The 24,543-nt window shown below is 35.5% G+C and overlaps 2 protein-coding genes across 2 annotated transcripts in view; both read right to left on the bottom strand.

Moving 5' to 3' along the window:
* LOC101737308 (endonuclease/exonuclease/phosphatase family domain-containing protein 1) overlaps window positions 1-12,764 on the bottom strand; it is a 30,805-nt gene extending 18,041 nt beyond the window's left edge. Inside the window, exons 1-4 of the mRNA XM_012693007.4 lie at window positions 12,202-12,764; window positions 10,726-11,392; window positions 9,446-9,595; window positions 5,498-5,658 (exon numbers count right to left, since the gene is read on the bottom strand). Of these exons, the coding sequence (XP_012548461.2) occupies window positions 5,498-5,658; window positions 9,446-9,595; window positions 10,726-11,392; window positions 12,202-12,478 (1,255 nt within the window). The 5' untranslated portion in view covers window positions 12,479-12,764. The remainder of the gene's footprint in view (window positions 1-5,497; window positions 5,659-9,445; window positions 9,596-10,725; window positions 11,393-12,201) is intronic.
* A 5,040-nt stretch (window positions 12,765-17,804) lies between these two features.
* LOC101737161 (cytoplasmic dynein 1 light intermediate chain 2) overlaps window positions 17,805-24,543 on the bottom strand; it is a 29,273-nt gene continuing 22,534 nt past the window's right edge. The window contains exon 9 of the mRNA XM_038021823.2: window positions 17,805-24,331. The gene's annotated coding sequence lies outside the window, so the exon portion shown is untranslated. The remainder of the gene's footprint in view (window positions 24,332-24,543) is intronic.

Below are 24,543 nucleotides of genomic sequence, written 5' to 3'. Positions count from 1 at the left end.
GACTGTTATATGTATTTCTATTAGTGTAAGCTATATGTATTATTATTTTTGGGTTTAGGGAATCTCTTTAATTTGTGTTCTGGTCTGTGAATAAAGCGCGTGTTAAACAAGAAACTGTATATTAATTAATTACATCTTTGACTTCACTAATTAACTAAGATATAACAGGGGACAATAATAAAAACGATCATCTATATATTAATACGTGAAGCAAAAACATTGTATCCCTTTTTACGAAAATTGCGCGAACGGAGGAGTATGAAATTTTCCACACTTATAGAGAATATAGAGAAGAAGTGCACAATGCAAATATTTTTTTTAAATAATGCATAAAGGATACATTAAACCAATAAAGAAAACATTACACACACTACATACCATGTATTTGACGCACACACGCATGCATACTATTTATTGTCAAACTTTTGTTCTTGACGTCTGTGGTCAAATTGAGAATAGATTAAATATTGTTTGTCTTTTTTATTAATATTTTTTTATAGTGTAGCCTTGGCGAATTTTGTGATTATAGAAGTATAAAATACAATCATAATAGTGTACAAACTTACAATTACAATTATAGTCGAATTTCGATAACTGCGGGACCTCTAGTTTTCATTATTACACAAGGAGAAGGTTAGATCTACATATATTCGTTTCACACAGCCAACAGTGAATTTCGCTCAAAATTTAATGTCACATTCCTCAATTTACTATTCGCGTTTCCCCATAAACCGATTTAGTAGTTTCCGTGTATTTCACACACAGAACGCACGTTCAGTTTTCTCGTAAACGAAAACTCAACAAACTCCGGTGCGAGTTTAAATGATCTTCCTCGTAAAACTTGGGAATATTTACACCGTACTATTTAGTTTCAAACCCGATTCCGATCCGGTAGTAGATTCACTCGCGAAGCAATTGCTCTTGAGTTGTTAGGTCTCCTTCGGAGGCGCTCGGGCAGCTGTTAGCAAATCCCACCCCTCATGGCTGAGCCTTTGCTCACCCACCTGTCCTGGTGAAGCTGGAAAGGCCTACGGGCCACCAGTAATGTTTCAATCATAAAAAAAAAGAAGTTTCAAGCTGTCAACTAGGTGTATGATTCAAATTATATAACGGTGTAAATATTATAATTTGGATTATTTACAGTTCATTAATCATCATCATCATCATCATTTTCCTAATGTTCACACCTTCACATGTTTTCTCCTTCCATACCCCCTTTGTCATAATATATATCATTTCTTCGCCCACTCCCCTCTTACACATATCGTCTATCACGCAATCCATTCATTTCTTCTTAGGTCTACCTCTTCCCCTATATCCTTCCACATTCATAGTTAACACTCTCTTACCAACCTCATTTTCACTTCGTCTCATCACATGTCCATACCATCCCAAACGTGCACTTCTCAACGTCTCTGTCATAGGTGCCACTTTCAGAATTCCCCTTATTTACAGTTCATTAATATCATGAGTATATCAGAGGAAGTGTGAAAGTAGCCCCAGTAATTAACAAATTAAAGAGCGGACGGTTAGCGTGGTATGGACATGTGATGCGTAGAGAGAAGATGCATGTGACTAGGAGATGTATGGAAATGGTAGTGCAAGGTAGAGGGGGAAGAGGTCGACCAAAGAAGACGTGGATGGAGTGTGTGAAAGACGATATGAGAGTGAGAGAGGAGTGAGTGTTAAGATGACGGCTGATAGAAGAGAATAGAGTGAAAATTCGCTGTGCCGACCCCACCTAGTGGGATAAGGTTGAGAAAAAGAAGAAGATTAATATGATGAAAAGTGCTTTTATGTTTATATGATTAATGAGAAATAGTTCGTTTTTTTTTCAAATTCTACAATTTATTCAACATTTTTCAATCACCTGTTGCATTAAGCCATCCAATCCAATAAACATTATTTTTATTACAGTTTAATGTAAATATAATACATTTTGTCGAAAAGGTCTCTTTAGATATCTTTGCATTTAAATACAAATAAAGTAAGTACATAAGCGTTGAGATAAATAAATATTATACGATTAAATTTAAATAAAAAAATACGAAAGAACAAAAGATGAACAGAGAAAAATAGATGACACATATTTGGTAGAAATTTCATAGTTGCGATGTCACTATGGTGTAAACTGTAAAGTATGGCTTTTAAAAAATTGCTAATTTTACGAATCCATGACGAGTAATAATAACTGATCACTAAAAAATAAATAACTGAGAACCAATCACGCAGGGTCATCCCGCCCCAAATTAGGACTCCCCGTGTTATGAGTACCAGAGATTGACAAACATAAAGATAGTAAACACCCAGACAAAGAGCAAACAAAACTTTTCTCCACACAATGTTTTCCTGAGTTGGGAATCGAACTCACGACCCTCGGCACAACAGTCAAAACCGCAAACCACTGCACCACCGAGTCAATAAATAAGTACAGAACAGTATTAATAACGTTAAACGGACATCAAATTCCAAATTGACCAGATAATTACAAACAAAAATCAGTTAGTTCATTACCCAGAAAAACCATGGCAACGAGGCGCGCTAAAATTAGCGTGGGCCAGACTAAAACTGCAAAGACCATGGCGTAATCAATTCACACACAGACCGACGATCGAATTAAACCAATTATGCAAATGCGAATTAGATCATTCCTCGCAAACATTGTTAAAGAAGCGGTGCCTCTTCAAAAACGGTTTTATTGTGCATATTGTTTTACCTGAACAACAAATGACGTTGAAATATATATTTTTTTTCAACAAACACCATCTACATTTAAGAGTATAGATAGGTATTTTATTCAGTTTTCACGAGTCGTACAAGTAATGAAATGGAATGTATTAATGTCTGGAAAAACTATTTTTATAGAAAATAAGACGTTAGTTAGCACGCACCATATTCAAATATCGATTAATAACACCTCAACCATCGGTGGCCACGAAGAAGTTTGCAAAGTTTTGAAACCGACAATTAAAATAACGAGATTAAGCCCATAAAAGTAATTTAAATCTATAATAATATTATAAAGCTGAAGAGTTTGTTTGTACGCGCTAATCACAGAAACTACTGGTCCGATTAGAAAAATTATTTCAGTGTTAGATAGCTCATTTATTGAGGAAGGCTATAGGCTATATAACATTACGGTAAGGCCAATACCAGTGGAGCATCAATAAATAATGTTTCAAAATAAGAGGTTTAATATAGCTCCTTAACATTCTATAATTCAAAAATATTTTCACTTTCTACGTAAATGAAGTGGGGGTAAAATTTAGCGTTATGCCAATATAACTATTCTACGTGGACGGAGTTGCAGGCAAAAGCTACTTGAATATAAATTTAGTTTTTTTTTTATCAATGTCACTGTTGGTAAACGATACAGCTCTTGATATTTGTCTGACCGTCGTCGCCTCCAATTTCATATCCGACTCAGGCGACGGAGCAACGCAAAGCCGCCGTCATCAAAAGTCTTGTCGGATCCTCTGAATCCACGCTCGATGCCTTTAGGCTCTGCAAGCACCAAGCGTTCTCGTCGAACGAAGAGTTCGACATGCTACCTAGTCCATAGACACAACCCACTGAGTTTCTCGCTGGATTTCGTGATTTCGATCTGGTGGTAGATTCAGCGAAAGCATTGCTCTTGCTAGAGCCAGTGTTAGCAATTCTCTCAGGTTGAGCCCGTGAGCTCTATGAGACTATGAGTAACTGGAATAGTTCCTTAGCCGACCAGAGATTAGGTTACGAAATAGTAGATACGGCCCACCCGGGGTAGATTTGTCAGCGAGATTAGTTATCGGGGTTTATACATATATGTAGGTATGCTCCTTTACTAATCTTTCTCTTTCCTATTTTGCATTTTGAGGTGAAAGATGATAATGCGAGTCCGGGACAGTACGGGTATAATATTACTATATTTCAGCGCGAAACGATCACCAATTCCTATCTGGAGGCTGAAATAATCGTGCTTCGAACCAATGCCCACAGATGGGCACTATAATCGGGTTGTCTATAAACAGATGCCTGGTATCATGTCAGCTAATGAAAAACAAATAATCGTTGGTATCGCGCAAGCGCATAGCCGCGCACCATTTCCTACGTGCATAATTAATTCAAGCCCTTCAGGTACACAAACAACGTCCCACATGACCGAATCGAGAACTTGAAACGATCGTTCGACATTTCGTGCACGTTTGGCGTGCTAAAGAAATATTAACGCGCACGTAATCGCACGGTTACGTTTGTCTAATGCGGTTTCCGTTTATCCTTCCGTGCGTGAACGCGAGGCGAGCTGATCCGGTCGATGTGGCCTATACATTATATCGCAAAGATTTTGAAGCCAAGTTAATCTGGCTATATGGTAATATGGTGCCATTGGGGTGCACCGAGCCATGACCGGCGGACATACACAGATTTAATAAGGCAAAGGTCGGGCAAATTGGGGAGGAGGGGTGTTGGGGGTGGGTTATCGGGAAATCCCTGTCTGGCAATGATCAAATAATCAAATAATCGGGTGTTAAAGTACTAAGTTCGATGTTGTCAGGATCCCACATATTATTAACCTTTAGGTCTTTGTTGAAGTTTTTAAGTACTGTATATGATCATGTCACAGTTAACAAGTTTAATTAATTAGGGGAGCCCGTACGTATTGTTCAACATCATGTTTTTTTGCATTAAACCATCATATCTTGTTTTCTTATCAATAAGATTATTTTTTTCATAAACAATATTTATCTACTGACCAATGCTGCCGCTTGTCATGAGAGATAAGGTAAAGGTTTCAATACAGTAGTGCTATGATACTGACATCCCTGCCGGTCTGAAGAGTAACACGAAGGCATCGCGGCGAAATTGGTCATTACGGACAGGTCCTACTATTAGCTATAAGATATACTTTGCATAATACACAATTAATGAGAAAACTTACTGTCACGATATTTCTATAAAACTAGAGTCGAAACACAACATATCAGACAGATGTCACGCGATAGCAAACTCACTAGATCACTAGATTAGTACACGATTTCGGTATTCTGGAATTACTGCTAGGAATTCTGTATCTTTAACCTGTTTTTATTGCCCTTGTAGGCAGTCGAGCATACTGCCCATCTGATGGTGAGTGGTTACCGTCGCCCATGGACTTCAGCAATGCTAGGGGCAGAGCCAAGCCGCTGCCTACCGTAAAATCATATGTTGATATTATACTATGCAACTGTGCCTTCGACCAGTTTTCACGTTATAGTATCAACGAGTCCCGGTGATCTCAGCTGCCCATCATACAAATCAACTGTATAAAGATCCACAAAGCATGCATTTCGAAAACAGATTAACATATCTCGACACATTTAGAATGAACTCCCCTCCACGGTGTTTTCCGAGCGCTATGACATGTCCTTCTTCAAACGAGGCTTGTGGTGAGTACTTAATGGTAGGCAGAGGCTTGGCTCTGCCCCTGGCATTGCTGACTCGTCTGCCTACAAAGGAAATTAAAAAAAAAAACACTCACCCTGCGGCTCAGCAGTATATCTGTCGCTCCTCAACGCGGTCAGCTCGGAGAGAAGCCTTCTGATGTCGCTGGCCTCGGTCAGCAAACAGACCTGGTCCAGCTCTATATCTTCAACCGTGACCCCCTTCAGCGACGAGTCGTAGACAAAACCGAGTTGTTGGCTGAAATATTTCGGGTCCTTCATAAATGGATTCCAACTAAAGCCGTGCACACGTTACGGCATTCGAAGCTTATCCGTCGATCGACGTTCGTACGTCAAGCTGCTTACAATTCTGCAGAAAATTGGCATCGTTTCTCATTTATGACACTGGGTCGAGCTATTTTAGTGATGCAAAATCATTTACGATATTCGCCTCTCACAAAACGTCATGGGACAAGAAAAAAAAAACACTGGATTTCTCCAGACGGTAACCAGAATTATGATTATATCGGTGATGTAAAATTTCATGGCTCTGCTAGCGTTTTAGTTTATTTCGTAGATTCATTGAGGACACGACGTAAATTACCGAAATGGTTAGAGATTGCGGGTTATGTTCGTGTAACTAACGAGACAAGCAACAAGTGCATACAGATGCAGAATACAAACTACTATACTAATCGCGACCTGGAATCGAATCCATAATACGTGGTACAACTTTCAGGTAACCTAAAGCCTTTTTTAATTTTATTGCTTATATGGGTGGACGAGCTCACGGTCCACCTGGTGTGAAGTGTTTACCGGAACCCATAGACATCTACAGCGTAAATGCCGCTACCCACCTTGAGATATAAGTTCTAAGTTCTATGTTCTAAGGTCTCAGTATAGTTACCACGGCTGCCCCAACCTTCAAACCGAAACGCATTACGGCTTCTGCTTAAAACGCATACTTTCCGCTTATATTAGGGTAGGTACATTATTTCCGTATCGAAATCATCTCATGGTATATTATACTTATTCTGTTTTTATAGACAGACTAGCTTTTGCCCGCGACTTCGGCCGCGTGGAATAGTTCACAAATAATGCTTTATTTTAGAACAAATTTGGTTAGCATAAAAAACGTTATAGTGAGCCAACCTTAACATATAGACATATGCTGTCGCGGACTTTTTTTAAGACCTTTTAAAGGGAAACAATTCTGTCATACATTATTTTAGCGAAACTTTAACCGTTTCTGCAGCGCACGCAGTGGAAGCTTTCAAAAGGAAAAAAAAACCCGATTTTGAAACATTATTTATTGGTGCTCCGCTTGTATTGGTCTTTGCGTGATGTTATATAGCCTATAGCCTTCCTCGATAAATGGGCTATCTAACAATGAAATAATTTTTCAAATCGGACCAGTAGTTCCTAAGATTAGCTCGTTCAAACAAACAAACTCTTCAGCTTTAGAATATTTAAGTAGATATTAAACGTCTCATTAACTATATTATCATTTCACACGATGTCCCTACATAAGTGTTCGTAAATCGTGATTCGGCCTTTGATCTATGTCTGAGTACTTTGTCCCTTTATTGTCGGCTGTGAGAATTCCGACCGGCTGTTCAAACAATTAATTATCTATTGTCGTATAACGCGTATATTTTACTGCTATCTACAATTAAGCAATTAAATCTATTTTAAAAAAACAGAACTTCGTTTTTACTGAGATTCATGAACACTATACTACACAAACGACTACACAAATACGTACTCAACAAATGTTCAACATTGACTTCCACGGTGAAGGAATAACATCGTGTAATAAAAATGAAACCCGCAAAAATTATAATTTGCGTAATCACTGGTGGTAGGACTTCTTGTGAGTCCGCGCGGGTAGGTACCACCGCCCTGCCTATTTCTGCCGTGAAGCAGTAATGCGTTTCGGTTTGAAGGCTGGGGCAGTCGTTCTAACTATACTTGAGACCTTAGAACTTATATCTCAAGGTGGGTGGCGCATTTACGTCGTAGATGCCTATAGGCTCCAGTAACCACTGAACACCAGGTGGGCTGTGAGCTCGTCCACCCAACTAAGCAATAAAAAAAAAAGCAAAACCGTTTGTTCTTTTTGGTTGACACTGACAATATTGAAGATAATACATATTATAAATCACAGAAAGCCGACTAACGCCTGAATCACGATAATGACTTTATCAAGATAACCTTGTATCATTATATAACTTAATTGACCCTGGGACCATTAGCCTACAGAGCACACCCTTTTGTGGAAGATCTTCCCTTGGTCACTGCCTATACAAACTGATTTTAAAATGATATCGCCTTCTAGATCTCCACGCACGCTATGATATCCTTCGTCAAGTGAGGTTTGAAAAAAATATATATGGCCTTTTTTTTCCTACCTGCTTCCATGCTGATAGCCTTGAGAAGCTATTTCAGCTTTACCTTAACATGTAGGTGAGTTCAAGGGGCTCAAATCGGAAATGTTGCTAACACTGGCCCTAGTAAGAGCAGTGCTTCGCAGAATCTACCACCGGAACGAAACGCGACCCACTGAGAAGATCCGGCGAGAAACTCAGTGGGCTGTGTCTATGGGTTAATACGCTGGTCGAGCCCTTCGTCGCAAGCGACGGGTTCGACGAGGACGGTGACCGGTGCTTGTGGTACCTAAAAGCACCGTTAATGGATCGGGAAGATCCGTAATGCTATATGGCCATATACAGCCAGGTGTACACACAGCTAGAACGGTTTATTTCCACGTTTTATATATCAGTCATAAATATTATCATACTTACTGAAGTAAAGTTCAAACAAATGCTTTCATAAAAACGAAAACTTTCCATTATTCAATTCACGAAAATCAAACAACAATGTTGACATTCTGCAATGCTTTAAATATTTAAAGAAACGTCTGCAGTAAAGAAACACCGCGTCACCGCTACACAATTATCATTCGATAACAATGGAAAATTAATCGTACTTAATTCGTTAAGGACGTAATTAATGTTTCGTATGTGTAATTACGAAATATTTACTGAGTGTCTTTTACAAAGGAAATGTTTCGAGAGTTTTGTGGTATTTTCTAGACATTAAAATTGAATAATCAATGGGAACGCTTCTTTTGAGTCACGTGACAACTTTGACAACGTAACTGTCACCTGTCTTGAATTTCGCGGCATAAATAGGCGTGCTAAAGGATTCATCATATACCGCCACGAGTGCCGCAGAAAATTTGATGATTTCATTTTATTAAACGACGTTATTACTTCGAAACGCATTACTGCTTCACGGCAGAAGCAGGCAGGGCTGTGGTACCCACCCGCGCGGACTCACAAGAGGTCCTACCACCAGTAATTACGCAAATTATAATTTTGCGGGTTTCATTTTTTATTACACGAATGCACCGGACGTCTTATCTCTTAGGCCAAGTTTATGCCACATCCAACTTTCTTTATGCCCTTCGATTTGAACATCGTAGATTTCAAAGACTTTGCGAACACAAATTTACAAATAGGCCGTCTACCGTCTAAAAATAATGTACAATTCGTAGAATTTTCTTATTCTAACGTATTCGTAGACGAGATAATAACGCCCTTGATAACTTTTCCTCGTGAACTCCATACGTGAGCCGACTTCAGAGAATGACTTTCGCAAATTTGATAACATTGGTACATTGTAATCACGTGTTTTAGCATAAACGAGATGTTAAATTGTGAAAATGTTTCTATTCGCAATTTAAATTTCGCGAAAAACTCAGCAATAAAAAGAATGTCTAGTGCATCCCTAGAATGCGTGAACATAGGGATGTGGTGCGTGAAATTTCCAACCGATTAAAAAAAAAAACAGCGAAACCATGTTCGACTATGTATTTTTTTTAAGTTTGTTCACCATTATGTGGATCCATTTAGAAATGTATTCGCTTAACACGGTATACTCTCAAGGTCCCATTTTTAAATTTGATCATTAAGTAGTGAAATCACTATGAAAGTCAGATTTCAATTAACTTTTTAATTACAATCAATGAGTCTATTCCTCACCTGTTCTTTGTCCCTGAAACACGATACTCCCACTTGTGCCCATTGTTCTTCCACTCTTTGACCCTTCTTAGTACGGGAGAATTCAGCTCATCGCATATTACTTTAAGAGCAGCCTCGTTCAATATGTCTTGGATGGCTATTAGCGATAATCTGTTGACAAAGATTTTGTATGGCATTTTTTTTTGATGTATCGAAATTCTGTACATAGACTGTCTATGTTATAAAAGAATAGCATAGCTTGTGCGTGCCTATATACTGGTTTTGTGAGTCTACCTTATTTTGGTTTAAAGCAGTCATATGTTGAAGTGTTAGGAATGAGAGCCGTTACAGCTCTTATAGTCCCAATTGAAGCTTTAACCTCAAATGTAATGTTTGTATGGTGGGCTGCTCGTTACCCTTTGGCAGTAATAGATATGTTTGATGCAATGGGGATATATCCCATGTTCCATTCTCTACAGTGTTGAGAGTAAGCATGTACCATAAAGTATGAAATTGTAATAATATGATCATATTTATTACACAGTAGTACAACAATAAATATTTAAAGGTCAGGTGCAAGAAAAAATGTCTAACTCAGTCAAAAAAAATTTTTTTTTGTTTTTCTTTCAGTGTTAATTTATAAAAACTCATTAAATTTTTTTGTAAACAACTCTGTTGTTTTATCTTTAAATGAACAGAAATTAATTATCTTATCTACTCGCCTACTGAAGCATGTCATATTATTAATTAAAACACTATTATGCTCTTATCAGTTCTAATTGTATATTAGTAATAATTATTTTATTAAATGTTTTTGGTCAAAGTTCAACACTAAGTACTGTTTTAAATTTAAAAAAATAAAAACAAGATCACATTGGTTGTTTCGTAACATTTAATATCTTGAGTAGAGATTGCTTTGTCATATTAACATGGAGAACAATGATAAAAAGCTTACGATATCAACAGCTTGACAACAATAGAAATTCATTATTTGATTTGTAATGATAAAAGTATTGTTTCTAGACATATGATATGACATGTGACAATATTTGTTTCATATTTATATTTAGACAAAAATGATGATACTTCCAGTATTTTAATTCGAGTTCCTGACAGAAATAATTGCTCATATTTTTTTTTAATTAACCTAAATTGAAAAATACTACTATATGGCATTTTACAATAGTATAACACACAATATTGGACATAAATAACACTTCGCATTAGTTGTAAATACCAAATTATTTTCAGTAAATACTTTCCATTTTATAACGCATGTATTTATAAAGATGTGAACTTACTTGTTTTCTAAAATGGTTCGACAAATAACCTCTCTCACTCCAGGATTCGATATTTTGTCTATACTAAGCTGATGAAGATTCCAAGATGCCAGTCGACAGCACCGAATACCATCTCTTTCATATGTGAAAACTTCCTCTACAACTGGCCTATGTGAATAAGCTGAGAGTAAATCTAGAATATCATTTACTGGAGCAGTGGCAAAGCCATTGGGTAACGTCAATTTTGTTGGCATTGATAAACTTTTTCGATGTGGCGTCTTTGGAGAAATTCCATTTTGTTGGAGCATGTTATCATCATTCCATCCATTTACATGGCCATTAGTTAAGTGCTGGACACTTTCAGATTTACGTAACTCCAGGCTCAAGTGTTGTTTTACTGTACTTAGCCTGACAATATCCATACCACGAACTTTTATTAAATCATCCAATGATTTGAAAGGCCCTTTTCTATTACGGTAATCTACAATATTTGCAGCTATTTCTTGGTTGAGTCCAGGCACACACTGCAGTTGGAACACACTGGATGAATTGATAGAACATAGTCTGCTTTCAGAGGGCAAACGTATGCTATCTAATGAGTGTGCACAGGAGCTGGCCCGTGACAACTGTTTCCTTGTGTGCGTACATATTTCTGGTCTCAGTAATTCTAGTTTATCAGCTCCAATACCTACAAAGGGTGTATATGTTTTATCTTAAAATTTGTAGTAGCACTGTCTATATAAGGAAAGTAAAAAACACAATGTAACTGTAATTTTTTCATAAAAATGTTTTCTTTTTTCACTTGAAACACAACATTGTCATGTTATTATAATGATACATTTATAGTCATTTGCCTGCTGAATTGTGAAAATGACATGACTAAGGTTTCTGTATATCATTCCTATTTCAACACATACTTAAATGTTGTATGATTTACTTCTTTCATTATTTTAGTATTATTTTTCCATTCATTAAAACAATATGACAAAAACACTTATTTTTTATTACATTAGTAACCTTGTAAGTGTACTGTGCAACCTTGAATACTGGTTAAAATGAACACTTCTTTCCAAACAAATATGTAGATGAGTAACAAGAAGCTGAAATGATAAATCGGAATAACAAAATTTATCTACAAAACTCGTTCGATTTTTCTCCATTTCATACACAAGTTGTGCTTGTAAGATTGAATGACTTGATAATTCAGCAAATTATGAAAACATGTAAAAAAAGACTAATGATATTGAGCTTCTGAGTCTTCAGCCATTATTATTTTTATTGCTTACATACTTTGATTGCAAAAAAACGATGTCAAGGATTCTTTAATACCGATTACTAGATTTAATTTTTACATTATTTATTGTTTTTTTTTATTCACGTGTTTTTTTGATCTCCACATTCAAAGTTTAACAAACCTTGTTTAAATAGCTGATTCTTATGTGCGCAAAATGAACAATAATATACTTTATAGTATTAATGAGAAGGCTGTAGACTTACCTGAGACTAATGCAAGGTCATCAACTCTCTTAAAACGACCTATCATCTGTCTGTGGCGTACTATCTCTCGAGCCAGTTGCCTGTTCACGCCCGGAAGGGTCATCAGCTGTTCCTCAGTTGCTGCATTGATGTTCATTAGCTCCGGATACTCCTCTGAAGGCGGCAAACTGAACGTATGGCTCAAGCTAGATTTGTTCAATTTGCTTCGCCTTACGAAACTCCTGAACGATCGGTGTCGACCGTTCTTGTTCCTCATTGAGCTCGGACTTTGCCCCATAGCAGTCGCCACTTCAAAATCTAATTAGACTGGTCACTACATTAAATTTTTCACAGCTTATTCAAATTATATAAAAAAAAAACTATTAATAGAACCTAGCTCAGAGCACTTCGTATAGTTGACCGACAATAATTATTAATATAAAAATACTAAGGCACTTATCACATGATCGAATTTCGTGTAATTGTTTAAAATAATTATTTTAGCAAGGTAAACCTTTGAAGATACCAAGCTGGCAAGCAATTGTAACTTCTGATCGTGGACAGTCACGAATGACATATAATTCTAATGACATTGATTACTGTTATAATTTGGGAATTGTCAACGTCAACAATTTCAGCAATAGTATCTAATTTCCAACACAACAAGAAAGCATAATATACAGCGAACAATCGATCGTATTTTATTTGATTGGTATTTGATTTTATTAGTAGAGAATGCCTTTACCATTAAGTCCACCAATGTAAATTTTACATGAAGTCTAATAAATAAATAAATAAATATACCTTTAAGTGGTTACTGCATCCAAAAGACATCACAACGTGAATGCCATCAGATACGAATGTCTCAACACGAGATCGAAATTTCACTTGTATTACGAAATCAGATCCATGCCGTATCTCCTCTTTTATGAAATTATTAGCATAGATTGTGAGCTTAAAAATGACTCTAAGCGAATATGAATATTTGAGAAAATTGTGTTTTGGAGACTTATTCGGGATTTAATTTAATTCATCTTGGCAATAATCCTGCATTAGCTACATTTTATTTGGAAACATTACCCCAAGATTCGAATCACGCTATAAGTGTCACGTAGTACAATCGATATTGCTAAAAAAAAAAAATCAGAAATAAAGCCTTGTGTAAGTTACCAGAAACATTTTATTCACTCGTAACTGATAACGGATATTGATTGTATGACCAGAAGCGGTGCGCTAGCCATAGATAATATTCATAATATTTATGAGCGCTAGCTCTGTACAAACGACCCGCAAAACAAATTGACAATGAGAGTACGGATGTCTAGGGCCCGTACATACAGACCGGCTCGGAGAACATCGGCCCGCTTTTTTCTTTTCACACAGACGGGAATGTATACGTTTGGAATTGGCCGGAGCAAAGCCGCCAACTGTTTCACCTAGACCGAGTGGAAGAGATCTGTAGGCTTAGTGCGAGTTTCAAAAATCGAATCGAATGACTCGCATCGAGTGTACGCTCTTCACGGTGAAACGTGCGGAGCTCTGAGTGCGAGTTACTTGATTTGCAGGACGTTTATTCATCTTGAGAAGCGATAATTTTTTCTTTTATATTGGTAGCACGCAAGGTTTTTTTTAAGGCGTTTAATTGAAATGTCAAGCTTTCTAACCATATTTATAATTAGTCGGGTAATGGGTAATGTACCTGTGCTTAGTGCGAGTTTTTTTAATTACTCAGTCGATGTTAATGTTATGTTTAATTTGTGTGAGGTTGTATCAGTGCCACCTAGTGGTAAACTTATGAATCTCATTTTGTGGGAGAGAGAAGGTTTGTTTATGTTGCTGTCTCATGTATCGAATAGATTTACCGAAATGAGCCTCTCGATTAATGTATGTGCGAGTGCGAGTTGCAAATTAATGGATTTTGAGAGTATTTCTTCACTTTCAAGCAAGTTAAGTAGTCACTAAAAATTTTGCCGTGAAACCAATACGATATCAAGATTTTTGGAGTTTACTCCTTTAGAATCGATTTACATATATAGGCCCGGGGTATGAAAATTATGGGGACCAAAATCGTACTAGCATGTCACACGAAATGCGTTATGCGCCTGATTGCGCATGTCACACGAAATGCGTTATCGCAGGTGACGCCGGGCTGCTGCGCCGGCAGTCCGCCACAAAGCCTCGTACTGATCGCGCGTTTCTCTCATTATTGTATTTTCATATATTTGTTAGTCGTTTGTTTTGTGTCTCGTTAATTTGTTAATAATCTGTAGTGTATCGTTTTGTCGTAATATAGAACTATTTCTCGTATTGTTTCGTTTAATTTTTTATATCCAGTAAACTCCAGTCGTGCGTCGGAGCGGACACACACACTTTTTTTTCTTTCGTTTTTAATAATAATGTCTTTTTTAAGGTTTTATCTATTCTAATGGTTTATACACATATATTTTTTCGGTTAGAAAATTTTATAGACGTCTAGCTAGTTGTAAATACTACATATTAATTCTTTGCTTTTTCATTTAATTCTTATTAAATCATTGCTTTTTTTTAGAGTTGCTTGATGAGAGAGAGAGAGTGAGATAGAGTATTCTTTATTGTACACAAAATGAATATTGCGAAACAATATTAACAAAAAAAAGGAGTACAATTCTTGGTCTTATCGCTAATGATCTCTTCCAGACAATCATTAGATGGACAAGAATAATTTCGAAATGAATTGCACACTGTGTACCTAGCCATTGAAATATACACACACACACACACACACACACATACATACATACATACAGATATATATTTATAAATTATATAGAAATTTGAACAATGTAATAATTTTTCTTTTTTACACATTTATAAATAAGGATGGATGCTCGTAATAATTTTAGTATATTTGGGCCACCTAATGAAGATCATCAACACTAGTGCCGTAAATACAATCATTTTATAAGCGTTCAACGGGTAAATGATTAAACCTATATAAAACATAATTTCTTTAATGAAAAAAAGCTGAAATAATTACCTATTCCAAGATTTATTATGTTATGTATGTCTAAATATGTAATTACAATTAAATAAATTCTATAATAAACTTCTAATTCTAATACTTCTATTAAAGTTACTAAAAAATTATGTTTATGCTGGGCAGTTTTCGTGTATTTTAAAGGTTACGCCGCGCCATTACGGCAAAGTTTGTTTACGAAATAGCACCCTTAGAATGGAAGTGGTATAACTAAAAAAATTAAGGTTAGTTTTATATTTCAAAACACGAATTATTATTAAGAACCTACATTTTAAGTAATACGTGAAGCCAAAATGTTGTATCCCTTTTTACGAAAATTGCGCGGACGGAGAATTATGAAATTTTCCACACTTATAGAGAATATAGAGAAGTAGTGCAGATTGCTAATATTTTTTTTTAATTGTGCATAAACAATAAAAAAATAACCTAAATAAAAAAATAACCTTACATACATTACCATGTATTTGACACACAAACACACATGCTATTATACTTTTTTTGTTTATTGATTTATCAATCTGTGGTCAAATTGAGAATAGATTGATATTTTTTGTCTTTAATATTATTTTTCTATAATGTAGCCTTGGCGACATAGAGCAATGATTATTATAGAAATGATGATAATAGAAAGGTGACAATAGAACTATAATAATGTTCAAACTTAAAATTTAAATAAATTATGGTCTAATTTCGACCACTAGACTACCATTAGTAGATAATAATAAACATTACATAAAATATTACAATATTGAAGTTTACCAGAAAATAAGAATTTTGAGTTGAGCCACTTTAATTCTAAAGGTACAAAATAGTATTGAACACGTGACATTACCCGAATAATTTTCAAAGTAGTTGGTTCCCATTAAAATGCTGTTAAAATGCGTTGAATTTATTTAGACGGTCTAATGCCAAAACATCACGTGCTACCAATATACGAGAAATAATATTATTGCTGCTCTCGGTGAATAAACGTCCTGCGAATCCAGTAACATATCTCAACTCACAATTCTTCATTTTTCACCGTATAGAACGTAAACTCGATTTGATTTTGATTTATTCATTTACAATTGAACAACTAAGAAAAAAAGATGAAAAGACATTTTGGAGGGACCGCGAGGAGCTAAATTGTGTAAATTGTTTTATTTTGTCTATTTAATGTTTCTTAGTTAATGCGTATTTAATATTTCTTCGTGTATAAGTGTAATTTTGAGATCGTCCTGGCCTAAAGGTTAAGGCGTCCGGTGTATTCGTATCTTGCGATGCACCGGTGTTCTAATCCCGCCGGCGGGTATCAATTTTTGTAATGAAATACGTACTTATCAAATGTTTACGATTGACTTTCACTGTAAAGGAATAGCATCATGTAATAAAAATCAAACCCGCAAAATTAATTTGCGTAATTACTGGTGGTAGGACGTCTTGTGAGTCCGCACGGGTAGGTATCACCACCCTGCCTATTTTTGCCGTGAAGCAGTAATGCGTTTCGGTTTGAAGGGTGGGACAACCATTGTAACTATACTGAGACCTTAGAACTAATATCTCAAGGTGGGAGGCGGCATTTGCGTTGTAGATGTCTATGGGCTCCGGTAACCACTTAAGATTAGGTGGGTCGGGAGCTCGTCCACCCATCTATGCAATAAAAAAATAACATTGGTTTATTAACTGTTTAGTATCTGTGAAAGTGCAAAAATTTAAAAAAATTAAACAAAACCGCTGGACGTAGCTTCTCGAAGTCTTCGAAAAGTCCACTGAAAAAAATCTCAGTAAATAATCAGCAATTGAGATTATATTTTATCCCATATTATCTGATCTCATTTCATTTCATTCCATGCCAATTGATTAATGTTTCAAATTAATCAAATCCATTTCACTCCATATTAACAATTTTCATAAAAAAAGATTAGGCTCTATGGCATAATACTTTTGCCTCTCTAGTTGGAAAAATAGAACTGCTAAAGAAATACTCGATCGAAACGATAAAATCCACTAATTCGTAACACGCACTCGCACAAATGTCATTCGTGGTACTCATTTCGGTAAAATTATTCGGTTACGAGATCACAACGTTAATATGAACTCGCACTCACAAAATAACACCGGGTACGTTTGACGCTAGGGGCGCTGTTCCAATTGCATACAAATTTGAGCAAACTGGCTCGCTCTCGAGAACGTTACAAAACTCGCACTAAGCACACTGAAAGCAGAATCGGCTACGCGAGCGGGAAAGAGCGCACAATTGGAGCCGGTCGGCTCCTCTTATTGTTTCATACGCAGCGCATTTAAGCATTCTTAATGACAAAAATAAACTTTACTGCAATTAATCAAAACTGTTTCCAACGTGATAAAATTTGCTCTCCTCTCCGAGCCGGTCTGTGTGAACGGACCCTTAATCTTAGTTTCTTCGATTTCACGCTGATTGAAGCTTTTGGTTTATCGACTATCCCCAAAAATAATCGTAGCATGACTATTCTATGTTACCACTGAGTAATTATTTGCCGAAAACTTTCTTTCTTTTGAAACGCCCCGATTGGTGGGTTTCTTTTGTCTGTTGAAAGAATTTTGTATTCGTATTAAAAATACGTGCGACATGCAATAAAACACCTCCGCGTTCAGAACAGTTTCTGCGCTAGTTTATTTTAAAAATTAATTTCTGTACAGTATCGCCGTTTCACATATTATTATAAAAGCGATTCCCGGGATTAAAAAAAAACAAGTTACAATAACCACTTCATGCTGCCTGTAAAATAAATTACAGAGATAAGTGAAAACAGATTGCGATTCAGCTGCAGAATAGGGACTACAGAACTTAAAATTACTTTCATGGTTGATATCGCATTTTCACGAACATCTTTGTGTGAATGTGCCACCCACCTTAAGACGTACCTGATACCAATTGTGACGCCCTTGAAACCGAAACATTTAATGGTCTATTCTGAATTTTGCTAGGCCTTTACCAGTACAGATTATATTAAGTGTCAATTAATCGATAATGGTAGTTTTCCAATTACAGCACAAGAGCGCATTATGCGGCATAATGCTCAACTAAGCTTCAGCATAATTCGGCATTGTGCGTCACTGAGCCGCATTATGCTCTGTAATTGGAAACTACCATGTTAATGGTAGTTTTCATAATGCGCTCTTGTGCTGTAATTGGAAAACTACCATACTGAAGGCCCGACAAAACAAAAGATCTTATAGATATGATTTTTTTTTTAAATCTGATAGTTTACGGACGGTTTGGCGTATCTTAAACTCGGGCGTTTAATGCTTCTGTGCTTGTCGAGAAGTTTCCGGCATGCAGCATTAAAATTGACATATAAAGTGCAGCCCAGCGCGGACGTGCAACCTACGCTTTGCCTGAATCTGAACTTTTTAGGCTAAAATCATGTCATATTGTGAACTATTTTATCCAAATTTTACTCTAACCGATTCTGCAGCTTTTAGTAAATTACATTCCTAGATTATTCAGAATGAAAATATAACAAGGATGTCACCAAATACATTATTGATGCAAACTGTTTTTTTTAATGTAATCATTTTATTACAAACAATACCGTTCGTTATTAAACGTTATTACAACTATAATCGTTCATTGAACGTATTACTTTATTTATTACTTCACTTAAATTATAAAAGATTTATTTAAATATTATTTTCAACTAAATTGATTATGTTATATATTGGAATTTAATCTACGGCGAAGCGTAAAAAAACCTTCGTTTGAGAATCTAATTATTATAATATAATAATAAAATCACTAAGCCTTAACAAATTCGGTAGAAAAACCGTATTAGCGTTTAAAAAAACAACGATATTCATTACGTCATCTCTATACATCACGTGCTTTGATATCTGCATCTACCTCGTACGTTTTATTTCAACAGCGTGTGTAAGAATGACGGCTGAAGAAAGGGTACATTGGCATTGGCACCGTCTTTTAAATGCTCATATTACAGAATGAGGAGCGGAATCTATTTGAATAGAGAAAAGAAATTGAACTAGTTTTAATCGCAGCAACAACTGTCTTTTTTGTTTTCGATTTATGGTACTCTATGTATAGTTGGAATTTCAAATATTTAACATTCTTTAATATTTCGGAGATTAAAGCACTAATTAAGTGCCTAGAGAAAATAAATCGAGACATGCCCATTATTGCCCATGTTTTCTGACAGTGACAATCAATAATATGTCATTTAAAAAAAAAACACAAATCATACAGTGAAAATTCGAATGCCTAACAGAGGACGCTATGTGGCTAACAAAGAATTCAATATTGGTCGCTTTGTTCTAAAAATCTTATCACAGAAAAAAAAGAAAAACAAATAAAAAAAAACGTTACTTTGACTAGTAAAAAATAGTAGAAAACAAAAAAACGTGAAACCAGAACTATATTTTAAAGAACATATTCCTAAAAGAGCAATGTTGAACAGCATTTCATTAATATTAATAGTTTTACGGTACAATTTGTTGTTTTAACAATTTTGTGATTCGTATTAACTAGTTCACGTCGCTCCGTGTGCCATATTTCTGTTTATTCTAGCCTGGCTTGAAACTATTTTAAACATCTTTTAATTTGAAAATTTGTTTCTTTTTTTCATTAAAAAAATAAAAATTTTATAGCCAATGGTCACACTACGCTTTACGCATGATGAATATTATTAAATTTATATAGTTTGTATAGATTTAAAAATAGATATAGACACAAAGCCATGGAGCTTCTCCATGACGAGTATTCTCGTCAAGCACAGTTAACTGGTTAATTGAAATATTTTACCGTAAAACTATTTTTTTAATATGTATGTTTGAAAAGTTTGACGTCAGTTTCATACTAGCGCTTTTGTAACCTGCAATGTCATCATGACGATGACATTATCCACGCATTAATGTCCATTACACTGTAACGCTTATCTTGTAACTTCACTAATCTTAATAGTCTTAAGAAATCTAATCATACAGTTTTGACATTAATAAAGAACGAACTTAAAATATTAATTATTCAATTAAAAAATGTGCAATTTAATTTATCACTAGTTTTGCATCGGTTTTTCAAAAATAATTATAAAAAATCCAAATAGCTTATGAATCATCCCATTCCACTAGCATAGCTCCGCAATAAATTGGGAAAGCTTGGCGATTCAAGTTTGTTTTTAAGCTGTTATTTACCGTTCAAGGTAAGGTTATTTTTCTGTGGGCGTTTTTGTTATATTTTATTATTATTTAAAGCATAAGCGATAGACAAATATGAGCCCCTTGGAACAAAGGTATTTTATAATCCTGTAGTCCGATATCAGCTTAGGATTTTGCTATTTTCAAAGCCCAGAATTTTATATCAGTATATTTAGCCACTTAACTTGATCCTCTATAGAAAAATAGACAAAGCCTATCAGCTAAGTCGCGCCATGCCTCTCGTCAGTCGTACAAACGTTTCGTATCAAAATTTCTTTTTTTTATTGTTTTACAATTTTACGATTAATATAAGCGTTTTCCTTCTCGACAGACTTTCATAATGATAAAGAAATCACGAATTTATGTCCTTCGAAAGTTTCACAATTAAACTTCAGCTGTGTTACCAATACGACATCATGTCGTCTAGATAAACAATTCATAAAACCAACCTTAATTAAAATTTCAATTAAACAAACAACTATTAATTTAGAAACTGTTTTTCAGAAGTATTATCACTACTAATATTTTAAAATGAGCAAAACAAAATACTCGGTATGTTGACACTTTGAAAATTCATTTCGATTTGATAATAACCCCGAGTTAGTTCTAAGGCGAGTCTGCAAGAATCACGCATCAAATATGATATACTAACAATTATAGTTAGGCTAACAATTATTAATAAATTAATTTGTAAATCCCAAGTTATTTTGATATAAATACTTATAAAAAGCTATGCTTTTGCCGTTTATTATAGACATCGTTTTTTACGTGAATTGCATTGTTAATTTATTAAGTACATATTTTATATAAAGACCATTATACAGTAAGTCATATAACACGATCCAACCTCATCAAATTTCATGACGCCTTGGCTCGCGATTAACAAGCGTTTCAAATCGCAATGATTCCAGTCTCGTTTTGTTGCACACGATACAGCCGGCTGCCTATAACGGTACGTTCCCGAAAAATAAGACAGTAGTGGTTGCGATGCTCGACCTAGTACGTCCAGCACGAAAATCTATCGAATTCGTTATGTAAATGTATAACGGATCATTACATTAGATGGTAGTACTCGATAGCGAGCCTTCGAGATTTACATTACCGTATGTCAAAACAATTTTCGTGTTCTCGATTATGAGTATAAGTATCGAGTTTCGAGAACGTGTCGATTCGATTGCGAAACGAAGGTGAGTAAATTCATTCGTGCTGCTCAAATTAATTGTTTTTACGAATGGTAGGGGCGCTGTTTAAATTCTATACATTTTTTCCCGATAGCGACACGGATACTTTTTCGATAGTCATTCGTGCTCGCCTCTCTGTTGATACGTGATGGATAGATTTTCCCAATGCCAATAGGACTCTCCCGCGGTCTCGGTCTAATCTAGCCGCTTTGGCGTGGGTAGCAGACAATTCGTTCGTGAAGTGATTGATAATTTAGGTCGTTTCCTTTTAGCTTACAAATCGGTCTCCTTACTAACCTTGGCTAATTGGAAAACTTAAGCTCTCCACATTCTGATAATTCATGTTTTGACTGGAAACGATTACGCATTACCTACTGTGTGTTGCTGTATCGACTGTGGATTATCATTAAGTTGTTTAGCAAACAATAAAAGAGATTGTTTAATCGATTGTTGCATTATATGTGAAAATCAGCAATTCGTTCAGAAACCTGCCTTAGCGTTTAATTTTACGCCTAACACGTTATGATCCCGGTATTTTCACTTAACCTTTAATACTCTTCCTTACATTAAATTATTTCTATTAGACAATACGATATTTTAATGGGTTAATAAACTGAGCAAAGAAAATAATAGTGACCTTTAAGTTTCGAGAGAGCTAAAAGGGCAAGAATATTAAATGAAACTTCAAATGTAATTCAGTGTTTTTTTTTACTAGAGTAATAAGCACCAAACCAAGTTTGGAATGTTCAGTATTGCACCAGGTTTGAACATCATTTTTTTCATTCTCACAACACTCGCACAGTATACAGTATGGATTGGTGTTTTTTTTTAAATAATCTCCAATAAATAAATTTATTATAACACATTTAAAATTTACGATAATTTCGATTACATACACAGTAAAGGTCACCATTACAATCTGATGTATCAAGAGAAAAGCAATAAATTAACACACATGAGCAAATATACATATTAATAAAAACGCAATAAGTAATATATAAAATCGTCTATATTAACGTGACATTTATATTGAAAGACCAAAGGAAACTGGTTTTTTCTGTAATAAATATTATTTTTTTAAGGATTTTCTTGGTTACCCAAACATCTCAGCACCCTCTTCTTGTGTTATGTAACTGTGCAATCGATTGGTTACTTAAACGTACATAGAGCGTAAAAAGTAAAGCCGTATAAAAATTGAAAACTACCTTCATCCACCAAAATAGGCATAAACAAATTTATAATTAGTTAACTGGCAATGTAATGCAAATTATTCCGGGCGTCAGCTGAATTATTAACAGTGTTACGTTCCGAACAATGCCTATAAACCACTTATAGGTTTCGAGCATAATTTTAGTGGTGTCGTATCAGCAGTTCTACCAGCCACCTTCACTTTTGGGAATACGTACATTGCTCGTTGTACAATGTAATTACGAATTGAAGACACGAGTGTGTGGAGGGGTTAAGTACCATTTTTAAGATTTTTGACTTTTTACATTGAATGAAGGTGTTATGTTCCCATAAACCATATTAGACCTTGAATCTCCAGGTTTAAAGGCTATTTTTAGAAATCGCACGTGACGAAGAAAAAAGTATCACGTTGAATGAAAGTGACATGGGCACATAAAGTATTTTTATTAATAAAACAATATTCTTATTCTTTTTTTTTCATTTTCTTTCTCCATATTGGTAAATAAATCGAAGTGCTATAATTTCACATTTAAAACAATAAAAATAACAGCCACGAACGAATAAATATCTCAAAAATAAGTAACAAAAGTGTGTTGCCAGTTTTATCAAAATTAACAGATTGTATCATATCCCCTTCGTTCACTCATGTCTTTCTATTTGCCTACTAAAAGAATACTATCCAGTATCTACTAAATCCGAAGTAGAGATTATCTTAAATACTTTATTTTCGCGAATTTAGAACGTCACGTTAACAAAGACCACTTTCGCGGCGATGGTTGCGCCCGAGCGACTCCGCTGTGCACAATTCTTACTAGTCCAATAATTGAACAGTCTTCACAGAAGATCACACACACGAACTTCTTAATCTCAGATGAAAATATTAATAATTAACGTAATAATTATCTAAACAAAAAAAATACAGTGCACGTTTCCAAACTTGTTCTATGTAAATAAATAAATACTTATTTTGTAATATCATAAACAAATATTTCAAAAATAAAATCCGTTGGTTATTATGAAGATTTCGATCGGGTCGGGAGCGCCAGGGTTCAGTAGGCAACGGGAGATTTGTGATGCTGCATAAAGTGCCGATGTGAAAGATTTTAAATAGTAATAACGGGTTATCACTTCTTTTATGGAAGTCATACCTAAACGTTTTTTTTTTCTAAAGCACTCCTTTGCCTTCCCATATGTTTAGTATCTCATAAATAAACAATACAATTTCACTTGCTGGTTGCTAAATCGGTTTGCACCGTATTAGTGTTTATATTCGATCGAAAGTCCCGTGGCTGCGTTGAGATCACTCGGTCACGGTCGTATCTGAGCTGCCTTCAAAAGTACACAATAAAACAAGCTCCACTGAAAAGGAGTTTTACAAATTAAATTTCATTTTTGTTTACACAACCGTGACGTCACGAATACTAATTTTTTCAAATTTGATAGAACGTTAATCTCTGTCTGAACCAAAACCGAGTGAGCTCGACGGCCGCCCGGGGGCGCCGGCGGGGGGGCGCGGCGGGCGGGGGACGCGGCGCGTGCGCAAGCTTCGCTCCCGGCGGTGGGGACGCTTCTGTGGGCGTCCAAAAGTTCACTTATGTACCTGGAAAATTTTGTTGGAAAAATATGTTAAATAGGTATTTATGGTAGGTAAAATTGAACATATAATAATCTGAAAAACTGGATAAAAATAAAGGAGAAAAAAAAAGAAACGGTGCGCGTGCAACTTGGTGCACGTGAATGTAGTGAAACTTATTTTTCAATGTGTAGTAGCTGTTAGGGTTTTCTTCATTTTTCATTCTTAAATCTGATTGC

Source organism: Bombyx mori, chromosome 4 (genome assembly GCF_030269925.1).
Source record: "Bombyx mori chromosome 4, ASM3026992v2".
Taxonomy (NCBI): domain Eukaryota; kingdom Metazoa; phylum Arthropoda; class Insecta; order Lepidoptera; family Bombycidae; genus Bombyx; species Bombyx mori.
Note: the sequence above shows the minus strand (reverse complement) of the source record. Positions and strands in the feature narration are given on the sequence as shown.